Source organism: Falco punctatus (assembly GCF_963210335.1).
Source record: "Falco punctatus genome assembly, chromosome: 11".
Lineage (NCBI taxonomy): Eukaryota > Metazoa > Chordata > Aves > Falconiformes > Falconidae > Falco > Falco punctatus.
The window spans coordinates 14461924-14482309 of NC_137591.1; the positions used below are offsets into that span (position 1 = coordinate 14461924).

The following is a 20386-nucleotide window of genomic DNA, read 5'->3' on the forward strand; positions in this document are numbered from 1 at the left end:
CCCAAGTGGCAGGTGATGCAAACAGCAGCACAAGAACCGCTGTGAAAGAGAGCAAGGCATGGCTCCTGGTTTGGAAAGCACCAGACAAAAGCACTGAATGAATGACTGCTCGAGGATCCTCCCCTAGAGCCCACAGCTTCAGAATTCCCCTGTCAAATTGACTCCCAGTTTTGAGACTCTCTCTGACTTCCCCTTCTCCTTTCTTCTCTTCAGACCATCGTGGCAGTCCTCCTCCCTCACCTAACAACCATGCCATGCCTTTCTGTCCTTTCTCTCTGACTACATCGCCTAGCTTTAGCCAGTCCTATCTCTCTGCCATTCCTTGTGCTCTGGTGGTACTCCTCCCATGTGACGCCCCGTTGCTGAAAGGTACACATGGGGGATGCCCTGCTCCCTTTGCCTCAAAACCCCTGATGTGAATCTTGGCCATGGCTGAAAGTCTTCCAAGAAAAAAGGGAAGAGTGGCAGCGTGAGCCTGCAGTTATCTTCTGGTCTGATTGCTCTCAATCTCTTCTAAAATAATGGAATAAATAATATCAGCGTAAAAATCATCTGGAACAACAAGGGAACCATGACCAATAAATAGTTTGTATTTTCAAAGAACCGATCATGCCAGACAAATGTAATTTCTTCTTCCCCATTTTCTGGGTTAGCGTACAGAAGGAACAGAGTGGCTGCAATATATCTGGGCTGTAGTATAGCATTTGATACAGTGGCTCACAAAATCTTATTAGAAAAATAATTTATAATGTCTTGGATAAGAGTGCTGTCATGTGGATTGAAAACTGGCTGAAGGAATGTAAACAAAGGATAATGAGTCATGACAAACAGCACTGCACTGAACTGTGAAGAGGCATCCAGTTGGGTTGCCACAGGAGTTGGTGTTAAGCCCAGTTTTATTTTACATATTTATTAATGCTCTGGAAAAAGAGATGAGCAGCCTGAGAATTAAATTCACAGATGATACTAAATTACTAGATGTTGCTAATACCAATCAAGACAGAGATAATATATTGAGGGAAAGTAGAAAGAACAGGGGCGGGAAGAGGCAGTGACCAGCTTTACCTATACAAATATGGGAGGGAGGGTTTTCTGTCCCAACTGATAATAATGGGAGCCCACAGGCAGACCAGCCAAAAGCAGTTTGCATCTGGGCTGTCAAAGGCCGGTACAGAGAAATAAAACCAAAATCAGCTAGGAGTTAATTATTAATTTTAACATTTCTCCAAAAGATCCCAGAGAAGGTTTCATTCTCATTTCTTAGTCTCACTAAATTTCAACATTTGGGGTTTTCTAAGGTTTTGTCTAGTTGCATGCTATAGATTGGTATATAGCAATGTAATACACAGTCATTTGTCTTTATACCACTATGTTATGTCGCTTTTCTAAGGAGAAATCAGTGGTAAAAACCTTGCCATTTTCTTTGCATACCTTGTTTACTTATACTATTAACATGAAGAGAACTGATGTAGTAAAAACCGACACAGAGGTAATAAACTCTTTCAGGAATTTCACTCTCTACAAGCAACTCGACCCACCCAAATCGAATCTGCTTAGTGATGTAAAAGAAAAACAAAACAAAACTCTAGCTATTTGCAGCAGCTGCCTAATAGATCCCACATTACATAATGAAAAAAAAGAATTTTTTCCCCAAGCACTATGTTCTGTGTGCTGTGGAAAAACCTGTGAAATTATTCCGTTGTCCTAATCTATATCAGTTACACTATGTGCAGAGTGCTTAAGTACAACATATTTTTATTTATTTCTAATTTGTTTACAAACCACATTTACTTGATGCAGTTCTAAAATTTGTGAATTAAGGTTTTGGACATTTTGTATAGATAAAAGGAATTCAGATAGTTTCAGTACCTTTTAAATGTACATAGACAGTGTAAGCTATATACATGTGTGTATTTATAAGGAATATTTCCCTACTACTCTATAGCTCAAGGAGTAGAAAAATGTAAATAGACTCTAGGTCTAACCAGACTCTCCAGCTCAAATAAAATTTTGCCTCAATTCACTCAAAATGAAGTGACACAAAATAGTTAGGAACATTTAACATAAAAATGTTTCTGAATACTTGCAGCAAACAAGACATTCTACAAGACCTGTAACTGCTGAGAACTGGCTTCCTATGATTTTTCATCTTTTTTTTGGATTTGTGCTGGAAACAGTGTTGATAACACAGGGATGTTTTAGATACTGCTGAGCGGTGCTCACACAGCGTCAAGGGCTTTTCAGCTTCTCACCCCACCCCACCAGCGAGCAGGCTGGGGGGGCACAACAAGCTGGGAGGGGACACAGCTGGGAAAGCTGACCCCAACTCACCAAAGGGATATTCCATACCATATGATGTGGTACTCAGCATATAAAGATGGGGGAAGAAGAAGGGGGGGATGTTTGAAGTGGTAGTGTTTGTCTTCCCAAGTAACTGTTGCGCATGACGGAGCCCAGCTTCCCTGGCGATGGCTGAGCACCTGCCTGCCCATGGGAAACAGTGAATGAATTCCTTGGTTTGCTTTGCTCGTGTGCATGGCTTTTGCTTTACCTCTTCAACTGTCTTTATCTCAACCCATGAGTTTTCTGAGTTTTACTTTTCTGATTCTCTCCTTCATCCCAACCTGGGGGGAGTGAGTGAGCAGCTGTGTGGGTTTCAGTTGCCATCTGGGGTTAAACTTTAACACATCAGCTAAAATAAAGCCACTTGTTAAAGAACTCATTATTCCCTGTTATCATTCCTGGCTGGTAAAGACTGATATGGAAAACTGGAGAAAAATCAACCTGAGAGTGGTGCGCAGAGAGGTGCCTTCAGGTTGCCTCAAGTCATGACAGGGGACGACCTCAGCAAAGGAGTGAAAAACACGTCTGGCTCCAAGTACAAATCCTGAATGCCTGAGGATCTGATTTCAGGCACAGCATGGCACAGAGTGCAGTCCATCCATGACTGCCGTAAGAGATGAAATGAATCAGCCTCTTGAAATATCGGTCACTGTCAGTGGCCACTGTTTTTTTCATATAAGTATCGCCAAAGAGACTACTAAGGGAGCAAGGTTAAAAATTTCCAGGCGGTGTTTGGTTGTAGTAGTATCCAAGTAAATATAAATTTTGGGTTTGTACAGTGCTATTACTTGCATGACATAAACCAGTAGCGTGTGGATGCTTTACTTTTTAAGGGAATGTTACATCTCATAAAATTCTTAGGACTGGCAAGGGAAAGATGCCCAGGCCTGAATTTCATTTGATGAAAACTGGTGCAGTTACTTTAAATTTAGAGAATGCCTTTCAAAAAGATGATAAAAAGTCATTTCCATGGGTTCCATTATAATTTTCTCTTTTGTCTCAAGAATTGAACACATCTTTTCTGTGGAATATTTGCAGAGACTTCCTCCCACCGAAATTTGTGCAAAAGTTAAATCCAAATTTGCCTGGAAAAGTTATGTTGAGCTTGTTTCTGGCAGCAATCTGGCAGCAGCTTTATATCTGCACAGCATGGTGATTATCTCACAAATTCACAATACTTTATAATTCTGAACCATACTATTTTCCATAGAGGCAATATCCTCGGTGCTAGTCTGAATGCTCTGAATGTTAAGTGTCTGGCTCTGGCTAGATTCTCTACATTTTCTGTCCGTGAACACGTAGCACATGGCCCTTGATTACTACTTTTAAATTGATCTGTGTCTGCTATGAAAATATATTGCTTCATAAAAGTCTTTCAGAGTATCAGCTTCCAAATTAATGATTTTTCTCTCAAGCTCTGACTTTGAGAGCTTACAGTACGGAATCGTGCAGTCCAGCTACTTGAATCAAATTGAAATCCATCCATCTACAATTCAGATCCAAATTCTTTCAGTGCTGTTGGCTCATTGCTACGTAAAGAGCAGCTGTTGTCCCGTTAAAGTGACTGTAAATAATTCTAACTTCAAGCTTCAAAATTCACCCTGCTTCACCGGGGACCACTTAATCCCCAGGATGTTCCTGGGTTTGGTCTTCAGGTGGTGGGAGGTACATCAGGCTGCAGTAATGGATAGCGCTGTGCTGCTTTACACCCGGTGAGGAACTGGCCCAGGGTAGAGTCAGTGCACAGGAGCGCGGTGCTGCCTGCTCTGGCTGGGTATGGGGGCATGCGGGGTCATTACGCCTGGCCAGAAACCCTGACTGGTTGTGCTCATCGCGCAGGGCGCTTGCACCCGTATACTACAGGGGAGGAGGTGAAAAACGCTAGGGTTTCTCTCTCACTCTGTGACCACCTCTCATTTTTTCATCCCCAATAAGCCTGTTAGTGTCCTTTTTGGGAGGTTACAATCCATTCTGTAACACAAACAGTACCACACCAGGGAAAGACTTGTTTACAGCCAAGATTCGGTGAAGTGTCTAAAGGAAGAATTTTCCAATGAAAAGAGATGGGCCCTAACCAAGAAGGAAGGTACTTGTTGTTAAAGCAACTATATCAGAATAGCAGATGAATCATGATGTGATAGCACTATTTGAAAGGATGTTTTGAATGGAGCTGTCAGCAAGTATTTTAATAGCAAGTCTTCAATTTCTGCTTTATGGGGTTTTTAACCACCAAGAAGAAAACATAAGTAACAAGGAGGGATTCAGGAATTGTTTAGTGTTTGCCTGTTCAAAGAAAGAAAAAGAGCCCTCCACATGCATTGCAGCTAAATTACCGTTATGGTGGTTTTTTCCTCCATTTGCAGATGTTAAACACTCTAATAATGCAAAGTCCTTATGATTTTCTAAATCTTCTCAATAAGGAGGATATTATCTACTTATTTAATTACTGAATCTCCAACAGCAAGGAGCTGCTACCACCAGCAGCTCCAGCTCATTCACATAGCTCCCCTCCCTAATTAAAGGGTCTTTGCAGTTAAAAATAAAGTAATAAATCAATCAAAAGCCCAAACTGCCAACAGATGATGGGGGGGGGGGGGGGGGGCGGGGGGGCGGGGGGGAAAGCACTTCAGGGACAGATTTTCAATTGCTCAGCACCCACAACTGGGATTATTCTTTTGAAACAACTCAGTCCTCCTTTAGCCACCTAGGATAGAGCCAGGCAGTTCAAAAGTGCTCAACATATATTTCTGTGGAAAATCCACCCCTAACTGTGGCTTTGTGTCCTACAGCCATTGTGGCTTGCAAAAGTCAATCATAAGTCACCTCCCTGTTGGAGGAAAGTCATCAGCATCACCCCTTCTGCAGGAAGCTGTAATAAAATACATTACTGTACTCATCCGTGCTCTTGACATTGCTTAGTGCAACAAGAACAGAGGCAGCAGGTATATCAAGAGACTATTTCTACCACGCTGCCAGTGAAAGCAGCACTTGGATTTCTGTTGCAGACTCAAACCTGTATGACCGTATTGCAGCACAGACCCCTTACTCATTTGAATATCCAGCTCAGATTTGCATGCTGCTGTCTGCACAGCATTCCTTGAGCGTAATGTGCCATTGTCAGGTTAAAGGTTTTCTGAATGTTTGTCAGTCTAAGACCAAACCTTGAGTAAAAATTCAAAAGTGCTTTACAGCTAATAAAAGCTGCAATAGGTTTCTCTGGAAACAGAGAATACAGCCCAGAAGCCTTCTAGCACATCCCTTCCCTCCAACAAGAAGCATTTTGTGGTATTAGCATACTACCTGTTTATTCAAGAGGTTGTAGAAAAAGTTCAGTTAACAGTTCTCTTCTTTGCAGCCCACAGCTGTATAAATATTATCCCAGCCTCTCCTTTGACATCTGTCTAAGCCTCAGACCTCACGTGCGAAATGATACAAATAGAGCTGAACAATTCTGTAGCCCACCACTGTGCCCTGACACACCTAGGACTGAATATCCAGCCTCTCCTGTAAGAGCAGTGACGCTGTATGACGCACCCCTGAAGCGACCTCGTTTTCTAAAGACAGCTTTACTAAGAATTTCCTAAATTTTAACCATGGAGCTGAGTATGATGAAAGCTTTGTGGAATCAATGTACCAAGATTTGCATCACAAGCCTAAAAAAGCAGCCAGATCACAGCCCTGCATCGTTTACAACTGCTACCCCACATAGTTTCTATTTTGATTGGCCCAGATGTAAAGTTGTGTTAAGTTTTAGAAACTTCTCATCTCTGCTTTCAAGTCAAATCACTTCTGAAGGCTATTTGCCTTTCCCATTTTCTCTGTGGTAGTTAAGGAGATGAAATTCTTTCTGTATGCTCCAGATATCCCTTACACAATGGGACAGAAATATTGATGTTTTTATGTTGCACAGTGGGTTGTATTTATGAATTGATGCATGCTTCATCATTGCTCTAAATAACAAAATGTTTTGGATAGGTACAAAGGGCCCAAACCTGTTTGTCTGAGTACCTCCAGCTTCCACTGATCTTCCTTCTGAACTTCTTACAGGCTGATTTTGAAATGGTAGAGCTTCCTCAGGCTCAGTGCTACCCAGCAAAATGATTTATTCAAGACAAAAAGTAAGGCAAAGCATCTGCTGTAACATGATTTTTGACCTATTCCTTTCCCACCACCACAAAGAGCTATCGCATGCAAGGCTCAGAGCTCCTATTTAGGCCCTCAGAGCTTAACTGAACTCCTCTTTCAGTTCATACCAACATCCTGTGGAGTTCCTCTGACATTTTTTTTTCAGGGCCTCTGATGTTACCGAGATCAGTGATGAAGACCTTCATGTAATGCAGAGATCACTGCTGCAATAACTCCCTGCCTCCCTGACACTCCTGTCACCAGCTGTGATGCAGGGCTGTGCTGCTCAGCCCATTTGAACCTGGGGGATACCCAGAAACCATTACAACATTAGGAGGGCAGTAAGGGTCACTGTACCCACTCCCAGCCCGGGACCGAACATGAAAAGGTAGGACAACAGCCGTGGGAACGGACCTGCAGCTCCGCTGCATGGATGGGGCAGGAGAGGAGCAGCGGTCTCCTGGTGTGGGATGAATTCAGCTAGTGTTCCTTTGGAAATTTCTGAGAATGAAAACTGCAATACCTCAGCCTAATTTCACATTCTTTAAAACTGAGATTCAGACACTTTGCCACAAATAAATATTAAATATATAAACATGCAAGTCACCATCTATGCTTATGTTCTCTCTCACTGTAACTTATGTAGATTGCTGCCTATGTGCATAGCTTTCATTACAAATAAAACATAAAAGCCAATGCATATCCTGAAGAGCTATTTTTCTTTATTGCAACACTATTACATGAAGCCTACTAACATAAACAGAGATTGGACTTGGCTGTTTTTGAACAAATAACCATTTATTGTCAAGGCTTTTCAGGAGCTTTCATTTTCCTTTTTGAAAAACATGATCCTGTGCCAACCTAGTAAATGTGTAACATTAAGTAATAAGCAAAATAATAGGACACCCTGCCACACTGGTTTATAGACAACTTTAGGCTGTCACAGTTGTACAAGTCTAAGTTAAGACAGAAACCCGGTTAAGTAAAGCAGACGTATTAAATCAAAACCCCACCAGTGGAGTCCCTTGGGGCATAGCTGCTTTTCCTAAATGCTAGAGCCGGCCTTTCAAGAGGGAAGATGCACAGGAATAACAATCCCAAGGGGCACAGCAGCTCGTGCGCTGCTCTCGCCTCCCCGCCACTGGAACAGCAGGCAGAAGAGCACAGCCAGAGAGCCTTTTGCCTTTTCCCTGTATCATCTCCGGGCACAGAGACAAAGAGCAGAGGCCAGAGCTGTCTCAGCCCTCAACAAGCAGCCACGCTTGCAGTGGGCAGATGAAAGGAGACTCCTTGTGCCACCACCACGCAGACCTGCCTGCTCGCTCCCTCCACTGCCTGGCAGCAGGTGAAGCTCCGGCCCCTGCTACTCGGTGAATGTTAATTCCACCAGAAGTCTCCATTTTGAAGTTATTGCGAATCTCTTAAACTCTGCCTGAAGTAATCGCACAACAGCCTATCCATTAGACAATGAACAGAGATTATTCAGCTTCCTTGTACCCCAGCAAAACAGCAGCTTCCTTCCTGCCAGCGATTGTGGTTGTGATTAACAGCGCAGTTCAAGGTGAAAGAAGAATGCGGTTCCAGGCGTGTAGGGCTTCCTTTAACCTCAGCAAAACACAGTGCCAGATATTTCAATTAGTGTGTACCAAGGTCACAAAATCAATTTCTTATCGCCAAAACCCACACATACTGTAAATTTCATTTTCAAGCCATAATCTCTAAATTAAATCTGTGTACCTAAAAAATATACAGTGCAAAACTGCAGTCCTTCAGCCCCCTCCTCCTGCAGCCCAGCAGCATTTTCACAAACATCACCTGGCTTTGTGCTCTATATTTAGAGCACAATGTTTGGTTAGATTCTAATCTTCTTGGAGGACGTCATTATCTCTTTCTTTGGCAAATAGAGGCCCAAAGTGTCAATTACCTTCTTAAACTCTTTCATACACACAGGGCTGAGCGGGGTTTGATATTCTGTCTGCCAACAGCTCAGTCGGCAATTTTTCACAGTCATACACAGAAAAAACTGTGCACCAGCATATCATCCTAGATAAATTACACATTTCAAATGAGGTTACAGACAACCTCACCACTCCTGGTCAGTTTATTCTGGAAGAGGAAAACAAACAAACAGACAAACAAACAAAAAGGAAAATTGCTGTTGTGCTTCGTCCTCTTTAGGACAAAGAGAACACTTCTATTATCAAACTCTATGAGTTACTAAACAAAGACAAAAGTAAAATGAGTATGCCAGATGGGTGGGATATTATATGTAAATCAATGTAGCTATGCAGAAAGTACATCGTTGTCTCTTATGTGTGTAATTCCTTATGATACATCCTTTGTTACGTGGGTAACGCTACCCTCACAGCCCCAAAGGCAGCTGCAGGATCTGATGGCTGCAGTGGACTCTGCCACATGCAGGTAGATGGTGCACGTACAGAAGATGTCTCAAGGAAGCGGAATTTATGAAAGCAAACTCTTTCCAATAAATCCCGGTCTTTTCTTAACAAAAGCTGATTTCAACTGTACAACCACAGAATGAATATAACTGACAATTCTGAGATTGCTTTCCATTTTTTCATAGGAAAGGTTGCTTTTTAGTCACATCCCTACTTATAGGCATTTATAGGTGTATATATATATATATATGTACTATATAGGTCCTGTGTACATTTAATATACATGTATGAGTATACATGTTCTGGAAGTATCTTCCACCCTTTTACTTCAAACCAGCAAGTGAGAAGGATGTATTGTTACTGTTGGACCTTTTGGGACCACTTCAGATGCTGGAGATACAGGAAGTGAATCATACCTCTGGTAAACACAAAGTAAGCAGGCTCTGAAATAATGTTTAAAGCTCCTTAAATGAATTTTCCCACATCCTCTAAACATGTACTATATTGATTGATTCTTAGTACCATAAAACCGGATGAAAAGAGTATTTTCTCAAGAAAGGAAATCAGCATTATTTGGCAAGGGTTAAAACACATTTTGAAGTAAACAAAAAAGAAACCATCCATGTGCAGCTGATCAGCTAGAAAGTTTGGGTACATTCTTGAGACAAATAACTCTTTTCTACCACATCATTTACACACGTTTTTAAAACTCTCTTTTAGATGCAAAAGGACTAATTTAAAAGAGAGACTGGATATGATTACAGATGTAACAAGAGGAAGTTTGTTTCTTCCTGGCCCATTAAAAAAAAAAATGCATTACTATATTTTAGTCATGCTTAAAGTACCGTTTCAAGAAAATGTAAACAAAAACTGGAAAAAAAGGATAGAGTTGATTTTTTTTTTTTTTTGGCTCAGATCTGTGACTATAACGAATCTATCATGAGCTTGGTCCAAGGCTTGTTAAAGTCAGGGTCAGTCTTACAAACGGTTATAGTGGGCTGTATCTCTGGCCCAGATGAACTGTGTTTTCTGGCACTAGGAAGGAGAGCTAACGCTCTGAAGATTCCTCTTTATCTCATTCAAGTGAGAAACTGGCAGGGAGTTTTTCATATGAGTGAGAAAACTGGACGTGGCACTTTGAATGCATGAAACAATTTGAGTCTAAATTTTATGGACTCAGCCATTTCCAGAGGTAAGACAATTGGAGTAAGACAGCCTCCACCATGTCTTATTCAGCAGGATTGTACTGTTACTTCAAACACCCTGCACTGTTTTCCATCTGACTAATGTTCACACGCATCACCAGGCACTGTTGTAACACACCACTATCCCCTTTCACATTCCAGATTTGCTCTTAAAAGCCTCAACCGAAATATATTTTCAATAGTAGCTAGATACAGTAAGCAATTTCGGTTATAAAAAGTAGAGTCAACTCTACAAAAACTGTCTTGTCTAACAGTGTTAGCCGAGGGTATGACTATTTTCAGGGACATAAACATAGCTCTGTCTTTCGCTACTGGAAGGCAACCATGCAACAGCTGGTTAGTCCCCAGCAGTCTACATACATCACAGCCATCAAACCCTTCCCAAATTCACAGAAAAGTGTAACATCTTGCACATGAAAAGTCAAAAGCCATACATAAAGCCACAGGTCCCCAAATAGCCAGGAACATGCTATGTTAACGTGTACATTAACACCAACACTGTCCCAGGCAAGCGGACTGTCATGCACCAGAATATCAAATTCTCCCGGCTAATCTGTCCAGAAATTTCAATGTGGGATCAAGTGTGACCTCAGCTGGGTCACACTGCACAGCTCAGCAGTCAATTTCTGCACTTCAAAAAAGGTGAAAAACTCTCAACTACATTATGGCCGATGAAGACATGGAAGGGAAGAAAACTTTCAATGTCCTGGAGAGGGACCCTGAAGGCATGGGCTTAATTAAATATGATGCCTATATATGCAACAAACAGGATGGTGCCTCCAAACTCTTCTTGGGATCACCAAAAAGCCAGACACTTAAACATTGAGTAGGAATTCTGAATTTGAAGATGGCTTCTGCCCTTTCACACAGCTTGTGCTCTGGTTTTACCATGGTCCACCCTGAAACTGTGTGAAAGATCCAGCAGAATTTGGCGGCAAAGGAAGAGAGATTGGGAGACACAGGAAAAGGTGGAGAAAAGGGTACAGGAGAGTGAGAGATGAGCCCAGAGGCTATGAGGAGCATGTCAGAAGGGCTGGGAATCGGTGTTCTGCTTTGGCCTCCCTTGTAGCACATCCCAAGTTTTCCAAGCTGTCACCCACTGTGTTGAGCTCTGTTATTAGTGTTTGGCTAAGGCATATCTTTCTCCTGCTGTGCTATGCTAGAGCAGCTGCAATTTGCCTTTTTATAGCTTGTGGTAACTGATAGCAGTGAAATGAATTTAGGAAGTGTGTGGATTGGATCTTCCGTATCAGTGATTTCAGACTATTCAGTAAACACAGAAGTAACATCCAGTGTTGTATGACTGCTGGTAAACAAACAAACAAACAAAAAAACCCCAAAAAACAAAACCCAAAACAAAAAAATCTCTTCTGGTGAACTGGCATTGGGATTAGGTAATTTTCTATTGAAGGACACTTCTGGATAGAATGAAATGATTATACACAGTGGTTTTACAGGATCATGCTGATTTGAAAGTTAAAAATTCCCTTGGAACTGTACAGCAATTGGGTGCTGCAGAATGGCAATGGTGACACCAGTGAATCAGAAGAAATTCAGTGACTGCAATAAAGGTTGATGGTGGGACACAGTGACATCACCTTAGAGCAAGGAGCTGATGTCTCACAGGAAAGCTCCTTTTTACAGCTGGCAAAAGCCAGAGAGTTCATCATATGACCCTTAGTAAAACAAGAAAATATGTTTGTGTTCAGATATTGAGTGGGTTTTCAATTTGATTCAGCTGAGTTTACACAAATTGATCTGTGTTCTAACAGGGATTCTGTATTTTGATATGAAATACCACTTTGCACTGATGTATTTCTTGCCTCTGGAAAATGGTAAATCCTCCTCTACTGGACTTCAGAAAAAGATCCAGTGTCTTGTTTCAGTACAAAGTTTCCCTGATAGCATAAGTCCATGATCACTATTTCTGGAAGAGCTGTAAGTATTTTACAAGTAAGACTGATTAATTTTGCAATATAATTTGCAAGTGACATTTACAAGGGAATATTGTGCAGGGATATCTGGGAGGGATATTGTGTTCAGACTTTTCCTGCTTGCCTGCCTACCCTCCTGGAACAAACAGCACTGCTTCATTTTCCTTCCGTATTTTACAAAGTTAAAGTAAACACTGTGATCACACTGTTTACTTTAATTTCCTGCAGTGTGCCAGCAAAGCAGCAAATTGGCAGTCAGCAATCAAGAAGCAGCCAGTATTGAAACAGCAGAGCTGCTTAGGAAAGCATCGATGATGCCAACTCATTTTTCCCTCTGTTTTAAAAATAAAATATTGGCATCTATGAAGTTTTACTTCCACCCTAATCTTCTCTAAAGGATCCAAAATTTTGTTTGTTTCCTGTAATTTTCTTTTGGAAGAAAGCTGGGATTATGAGCAACACTTAATTTATATGGCTGACTTTCTACACAAAGAAATGGATTTACAGAAGTGGCGAATATATGCTATTTATCTGTAAAAACATGCATGGCATTTTTGCACAAGAGGAAGATAACTTGTCTATGAATCAGTCTTATCTGGACATATTTTTATTTTTATGCCAAGAGCTCTAGCTGTGCTACTTCAATTAGGTGTATGATAATGTGAAGCTAAAGCCTCGTGCATTACATTCAAAAGACACATCTGCCCAAGAACTGAGCCCTAAAAGGCACGTAGTTATATTTTCAGAGGCCATTCCCTCTCATCTAATACTACATAAAACAAGGAATATAAATACAAAAGAAGAAGTAAGAAGAATGGGATAGTGTTTTGTACCTCAGAGGTGTAAAACTTGACAAGGTGACTCGTTTATAGCTTTCTGGAAGATACCGTACAGAAGGAATTTATTGCTATGTAAGATATAATTCCAATATACAAAAGACGCCAGATCCTACAATCAGTTATTCTCCTGACTATGTGCATTTCTGCACATATTCTTACTGAAGACAATGAGATTATGAAGAGGATTAGCTTTTTGTTAGACTGGCCAAAGTATGCCTTTGGAAAGTCCAAAACATGACCTAATTTAAAGTGGTTGAAATCTTGTGGGAAAGATCGTAAGAGGATAATTATTTTAAAAGCCATGACTTTGACACCAGGAAATTAAATTCATATCTATATGTCTTTATCTATACACAGCAAATCCAATAATCTTGAGCTCTCTGCAGTCACTTAGCCAGCTGGCAAAGGGAGCAAAGTAAAAACTAACAAACCCCATTCCTAAGGTATGCTGACATCAGTGATTCATGATTCATCAATAATGGTGCTAGGAAATAAATGTAACAGGGCATTATTGCCTTTTGCAGCACAGTAAACTCAAGGGAAAATGTCTAAGTGTATCACACTGAAAACACAGCTTGCAAAGAAAGAACTTTTACTAGTATTTAAGGGGTATTACAAGCAAGTGAAAGACAAACAAATGTAAACTTTTTAAAAACAGTGAGAATGTACGTATAAATAAAAAGGGACAGTTTTCCAGCTATACAGCCTTAAGAGGACTAACGTAAAATCTGGTGGGTTTTGTTCAACATTTTTACAAGGAGAAAGAATCTGAATTGCTTGTTCCAGAATAAACCCTCAAAATGACAACTGTTCTGGTTTAATTGTCTACCAGGATAAGTGCAGTGAAGAAGTTGCTTCATTGCTATGCACAATTACTAATGTTGTTGACAGTAATTATGACTCTTGCAACCTACTTAACTAACTAAAAGGGCAAATCTGTAAATACAATGTACCATATATGCTCTTTAGAAAATGCCTGTATTAGCACATAAAATTCATGATCTCCTTTGAAGGTGACTGGACTATCTTTGTTAAAGCCTAAGATTATTAACTGAAGAAAAATGTGTAGCTGTCTCTAGAACAGCAGATACACTAGCTGCTTTCACCACGCAGAACAGCAAGATCTAATACATCATTAAAGAACTGAGGTTTTGGTTTGCATTTTTGGAGCTTTAAACTATTCATGGTAGGGTTTAGCCTATATTTCTAATCCTCTTTAGAACCTACCCATTTAAAATTCAGGTTACTTGTTTACACTGTTAGGGGACTCCTGCACAATATTAATAATACACCGTGTAACATGCTGCCCTAGAGAAACATCATCTCTCTTGCAGGGGCAACAGCCCCACAGTGCTGATACAAGCTTTGCTGCTTAGCTGGAGGGTAAGTGACTTTGGGGGCTATTGAGGTATTTTACTGGAGAAAACAGTGGTCTCCTGACATGAGCCTTGCTTCAAACCTTTGCCACTTAACTGCAAAGCATCACAAATACCTCTAGTAGCTGGTTTGCCTGGACTGACATTGGAAATATTATTTTAAAGGCTGAGTTTCCAAACACTTCATATAATTCCTAATAAACAATTAATTGTTTCACAAGATTTGTGAATATGTATTTCACTGTATTGAATTTTCTTTAAATGCTCAATAAATGTTTTTATGAATTTTGAATCTGGATTTCCCTAAGAAAATACAGGCAAAAGAGAAAGTAAGAAAAAGATACTGTATGAGAAAAAAGGACAAGGAAAGTAAGTTAAATCCATCCTCACACAAATGGACGTTATAACACCATAATTGATACATATAAAGTGGATGGATTTAAGAAGGACAGAAATGTCAGTAACTGTAGGTTTAATTGATGATTCATAAGCACAACTTTCTAGAAAAGTACAGACAATGTAGTGGATACCAGTTCATGGAAGATAAGTAAATGCTGGTTTGATTTGTGTGAGGCATTATTGCTAAAAATTGACTTGTTTTGTTTCTTCCTCTGCATTGTTCACAAGCACAGGCCCTTGACTCTGTAAACATAATGTGCACTTAACTTTCAAATCAACCAGCTTGCTCATGGTAGTAAAATTGAATTAGTGCAAATACAATACTAGTGTGGTGAAGGCCATTCTGCCTTATTTTCTTTTGACCAGCTCAACAGACAAATAATGATTGACCTATATTCAGAGCAAGGTTGGCATTAAATTCAAGGAATATGTTTAGTGACGATGTGACACATGATGCAAAGAGGAGGCTGAGAGAACAGGATTTGTTCAGGCTTCAGAAGAGAAGTCAAAGGGGAGATCATATTGCTGTCTACAGCTACCTAATGTGGGTGGTGTGTGTGTCACAGAGCTTTACAGAGGAGAAGAAGCGAAACTGTTATTAAAAATGTACAGTGGTAAGTGCATGTGAGAGGCAAAAGTTAACATAACTCTGCAACTAGATATCAGAAAAAAAGTTTTCAAAGTTACGGTAGTTAAACACTGCGACAGGGGCCCAGAAAGGTGTGTGGTCTTCATCTTTGGAGATAATCAAAACTTGGCTTGACAAGGCCCTGGGCAACCTTCTTTAAATTGCACCTACTCTGAGAGGGGAGATGGACCAGATGACCACCAGAGGTCTCTTCCAATCTAAATCATTATATGAATTTTATGATTCCTTATTGTTCATTAGTTTAGCCAGCTGTATTTCTCTCTAAGCATTCCCAGCTTTAAAAAGGTAGGCAGTTTTCTTAGGAAAAAAGTCTTTGCATTCTAAATTTTCCTAAAACAAGTGCACTTCCAAGTGCACCGTGGCAAATGAGCTATAAAAATCCAAACTAAACGTCGGTCGCTCATCTGTGCTCACACCAAACTGAAGCGCCTCTGTTGCTGCTAAATTTCCCAAGATGCATGAAACACAAAAGCTGACCAAACAGATGGTTAATATTTATAACTACTTCTCAGGACACTGAAAACTGACAAGATTCATAGCAATTTCAGCCTGCCTGCAGCTGGACATAGCTATATGTATCGAGAGAAATAAGTACCAGAGCTATTAACAGTGGAGGACAACTCAAAAATGAAGGTAGGGAAAATATCCTTTTCTTTGGATGGAAGATAGAAGTATCCAGAGGCAGACCCATCTGTAGAATTTCTGGCATATTTCCCTTGCAAGCAGCTGTAGTGGAGAAATTAACATTGGCCTCACATGCAGTCACGTCTCTGTGGCACGTACACCTCCTCAGTCTTCTAGAGTAGCCCAGGAGCTGTGTTTGATCATGATCAGCTGCTGAGAAGAGTGGCCTAGTGCTATGCATGTGTGCGTGAGATGTGGGGGCTGTAAAGTAGCAGCCATGCCAACTCCAAGCTTCAGAAGTCCTGAGTCACAAGGGAAATTGCTGAAGCTAAATCAGAGGAGATACATCAGCATGCCTCATGGAAAAGGAAAGCTGGAAAACAGGTCATACTCAACTAAGATGCACAGTATGTTATACTAAAATAGTAGGCTGAGAGTAGCTTGTAAGATTTCTCAGAAACTGAAATTTTTTTTGGCTTTGAAAGCATGCCAGTGTAAGGTGTTGTGATGTGAAGTTTAATCCTTGAGCTAATAGACTCTCGAGTAAGTTTTTCGAGTGAACACATAAAAGCAATGCATATAGGTAAAATCTGTTTACCGTAACAGAACGTTATGCCATTTCCCGTATATCCTTGGGAGCAATAGCAGCCTGTTGTTCCACCCTGAACTTCACACCGGGCATCTTTGTGGCATGTCATGTTGCAGCTTGCAGAAGTGCATCCATAGTCCAGCAGACTGGAAATCAGAACTGACACAAAAGAAAACCAAACTTGTTTCTTTATCTGAAGAACTCCATTCCGAGCTCTAAAATCAGATCTGGGAACAAGGTATTCACAAAATTGGTGTATTCCAGTAAACTTAACATCATCACAGATTCAGTTATATTGCAGGGGCAGGACCAAAAACTGCAGGTACTTCTTTGGTAAAACTACCCACATGCTAGAAATAGCAGACACTGTAGATTAAGAACTTGTATATGTGCTCAATCAGTATAAAATTGGTAACCAGCGCAGAAGTTACTCAGTGATCTGAGGAAAACATTTGAAAGGCTTTCAAGGCTCTCTAGTACTTTCCAGGAAAGCACAGACATTTATTTGCACTCTGAATTATATATTGAGTGTAATCCAAACTGCCCTACACACATCAAGTGAAAATACCAAAGAGGGTTCCCCTGAAGAGAGGTTTTATTTTTACAAGCACTTCCACACTTGTGTAGCTAACACATATGCATCGTCTGTGAGAATAAAATGAAATGTCTCAATATTTACAGCATTATGACATTACGGTTTAAAAACTTAACAAAATTATTTAATCTCTTAAAATACTATTTCGGTATTATGGAAGCATTGTCTTCTTTTTTCCATCTACTGGACGATTCCTAAATGGTGTAACTACTTTCCCATTGTATGAATGCATATGCTTTTCAACACAAAGAAAAAAGAAATCACTCCCTTTGAGAAAACTCACAGCTCACTGAATGATTATACACACCCTGTAACCGGTTAGAAATAAGGCAGTTAACTCGGAAGGGAAAGTATGTTTTTTACTTTGTACTTTATTAATTGTTAGCAGGACATAGTGAGGGTTGCAGAAAGCAAAGAGCCTTTTAGCTGTTGTCTTCTCCTGCAGTTCTGCTTTTCTCTACCCAAATATTATTTTGGATATTCACTAGCCTAGTGTCATAAGTACAAATTTCATTGCTTCAGGAAATCTCACTGAAGCATTGTTTTCTTGGACAAATTAAAATTTCACAAAAAATTCAAAAGCTTGAAAATTCCACATGATTTTCTAACAATTACATATAATGCAAATCAGTTTGGATATCACCAAGTTTCATCTTTTCCCTCTGTTTTTGAGAGAGGAGACCATCTTCCAGAGTTTAAAACAGAAACCTGTGTGATTCTGTTACTGTTTTACTGTCCACAGCATGTGAAGTCTAAAAACCTCCCAAGCAGATGGAGAGAGAGAAAAAAACCCAACCCAAACCAAACCCAAGGTAACCCGTGATGTTTCTGTTTTTTACAGAACAACACCCACAGTGAGATAAAGACTGGCATTTGTGGGATTTGCTTTTGGGATGATGTTAACCATGCAATTACCGAATCCAGTAGCAGGTCTGATCAAAGATACGGGGACTTTCAGACCCGTGTTCCCAGCAGCTTTCCACCACCTCCAACACACTCATTTCTCCTTACCAGACCCCCACTCCCTTCCCACCTGTCACTCGCTCCCTGAGTGCGTAGCTTTCACCTACCTAGGAATGGAAGCAGTTTCATTGGTGATGCTCTTGCTGTGCAGTGCCTGGTGCAGAGTCCCTGTGTCACAGAAAAAAACTCCCTGCCTTAAAATGTAGGATCATGTGCAAAATGCACACACATGCCTACCAGGAAAGCAACGCCCTGGTGCAGGCGCAGCCCTGACACTGCCCTCCGTCCAAACTCCACGTTTCCAAAAGCTCCTGAGACTCACAGGCAGGACAGGAGGAGTCAGGAGAGGCTGAGGAACTCGTCTTCTGGCGAGTAGGGAATAAATGAGAAAGTAAAAGAGAAGCAGGAGCCTGGGTCTTGCAGAGTCTATCAGAGGTGATGCAGGGGTGATTGGGTTAGAGAAGCACGGGTTAAAGGAGCTGCTTGGGACTGCAGCCTTCTGGCAGAAGGAGTAAAGGAGCAGCAGAATGGTGGAGCAGATCAGGGAGGGTGAGGAAGAGGCGGAGTAGATTAGTAACTAGCTCAGGGTTTAAAAGCTCGGAGGTAACGGTCTACATGCTTCCTTCCACCTTTTCCTGGTGAGCTGAGTATATGTGAGCTCCAAGACCTGTTGTTTTGGAGACAGTCTTGGATGACTGCAGTCGTCCTTTCTACTGCTTTCTTCGATTTTGAGATATAGCCTTACTGCAGCCAAGCGGTGTTGCTTTAAAGATAAAGGCCTGTGAGGAGGTACAGGAAATCCACTGAACTCCACTTTGAGAGGAAAACAAAGATGTATAGGCAGGGAGGCAAAAGGCAGGAAGGCAATTGTATGGCCAGGAATCTCAAAAGCCAAAGGAGCTGAAGTTTCTATGAGGCTGTGGGACTAAAATAGTGGGTGCTGTGTAATAGGACATAATCAGTATAGCCAATTTGGTAAAGCATTTGGCATGTCTTTGTGTTACACATGAGAATGGTTCTATCCTTGTTATAGCATCCTAATTGATGAGAGTTCAGCATGTACTTATATTGTGCATGGACATGGCAATAGTTTCTCTAATCTTGTTACGGATGTTGTGCATACCATCATTTCCCAGCTTCTTGGAAATGACGACTCACATATTGAAGCACTGTAAAACTGAAGCACAGATGTATGCCTGTCTTTATAGATGGAAGCCGAGGGACATGCACAAGCAGCCGTGCTACTAGAAAAGTGGAGAATCTCTAAACTAAGTAAAATGGACATGAGGCTGTAGAATACCATCGTGATAAAGCAGCTTAAGTCTGACTAGAAAGTTTTGAGGTTCAGACATTGGTAAGGAACTGATCAGAAAGCACCAGCCTGCTTTTAGGAATTGTCTGTGGATGTGGCAACATTTTTTCTAAACTTCTTAGGAACTGTTTGCTTACCGTCACTTTCCAGCTTCATGGTCACTGCTGGCTGCAGTTCAATGGGTTAAACTCTACTCAGGCCAGGGAGGTGTGAGGCATGTAGAAATAGCACGTAGATGTCTGGCTGGCACAAAGTACTTCTGTAGCACCTTGGCAGAGGGAGCGGAAGCTTCAGTAACCGGATGTTAATTTTCGATGAACTGCAGAATAATGAACAAAGGGTCCAGGTGTCGGAAGACTGTTTTTCTCCTGTTTGGTTTTGTGAGGGGGGGAGCACTTAAAGGGGAAGAGAGGAAGGGACTAAGAGTTAGTTTGTTTTGTTAAGTTTTCCCATAATCTAATGCTCGGAGACACAGGAACAGAAAGTAAGATGAACTGAGGGAAGCTTTGATCTGTATGTCCTGTCCTTCATGCTGACATGCACTGAATTGTAAGCTTGCCTTGTCTGAACTAACACAGATCCTGCTGCTACATTTCAGTGCACTAATAAGGGCTGGGTTAGTAAAGCATATAATACAGAAGATATATCTTACTGTCTTGTGTCTTTTTAGTCCCCAAAATCAAGCTAAGAGATGTTTAATAGTAAGCAAGTGGAGAGAGCAAGAAGCTACAATCTAAAATTCAGGTCTTAAGAGCTGAAAATGTACTTTTGAAAAGTCAGAGATGTAAATTTGTATTTTATTTAGGCATCAGCTTTCTGCAAGGCATGTTCAGGTAGACTGGTTGAAGAGCAATTTCATGAATCATAGGGATGGTAAATTTGTAGTAAAATGTTAATTCCTTTTCTGATTCAAGGCTTAAGTACACAGGTGGAATTGTGAATGACTCAGAAAAAAACCATAATCTCACTATAAGAAGACAAATGTCTCCTTTCCTTTTTGCTAGAAAAGTACATGATAACTTTCTTTTTAGTAG

At 40.8% G+C, this 20386-nt stretch overlaps 1 protein-coding gene across 2 annotated transcripts in view; it reads right to left on the bottom strand.

Annotated features, from left to right (window-relative positions):
• The window catches only part of ADGRL4 (adhesion G protein-coupled receptor L4), a 76784-nt gene extending 58034 nt beyond the window's left edge, over positions 1–18750 (bottom strand). The window contains exons 1-3 of one of the 2 annotated variants that reach the window (XM_080406895.1): positions 18670–18750; positions 18148–18208; positions 16492–16641 (exon numbers count right to left, since the gene is read on the bottom strand). In XM_080406895.1, coding sequence (XP_080263021.1) covers positions 16492–16641; positions 18148–18169 — 172 coding nt within the window. In that variant the 5' untranslated portion in view covers positions 18170–18208; positions 18670–18750. The other variant, XM_080406896.1, reaches the window with a different exon arrangement.
• Between the last annotated feature and the right edge of the window lie 1636 nt (positions 18751–20386).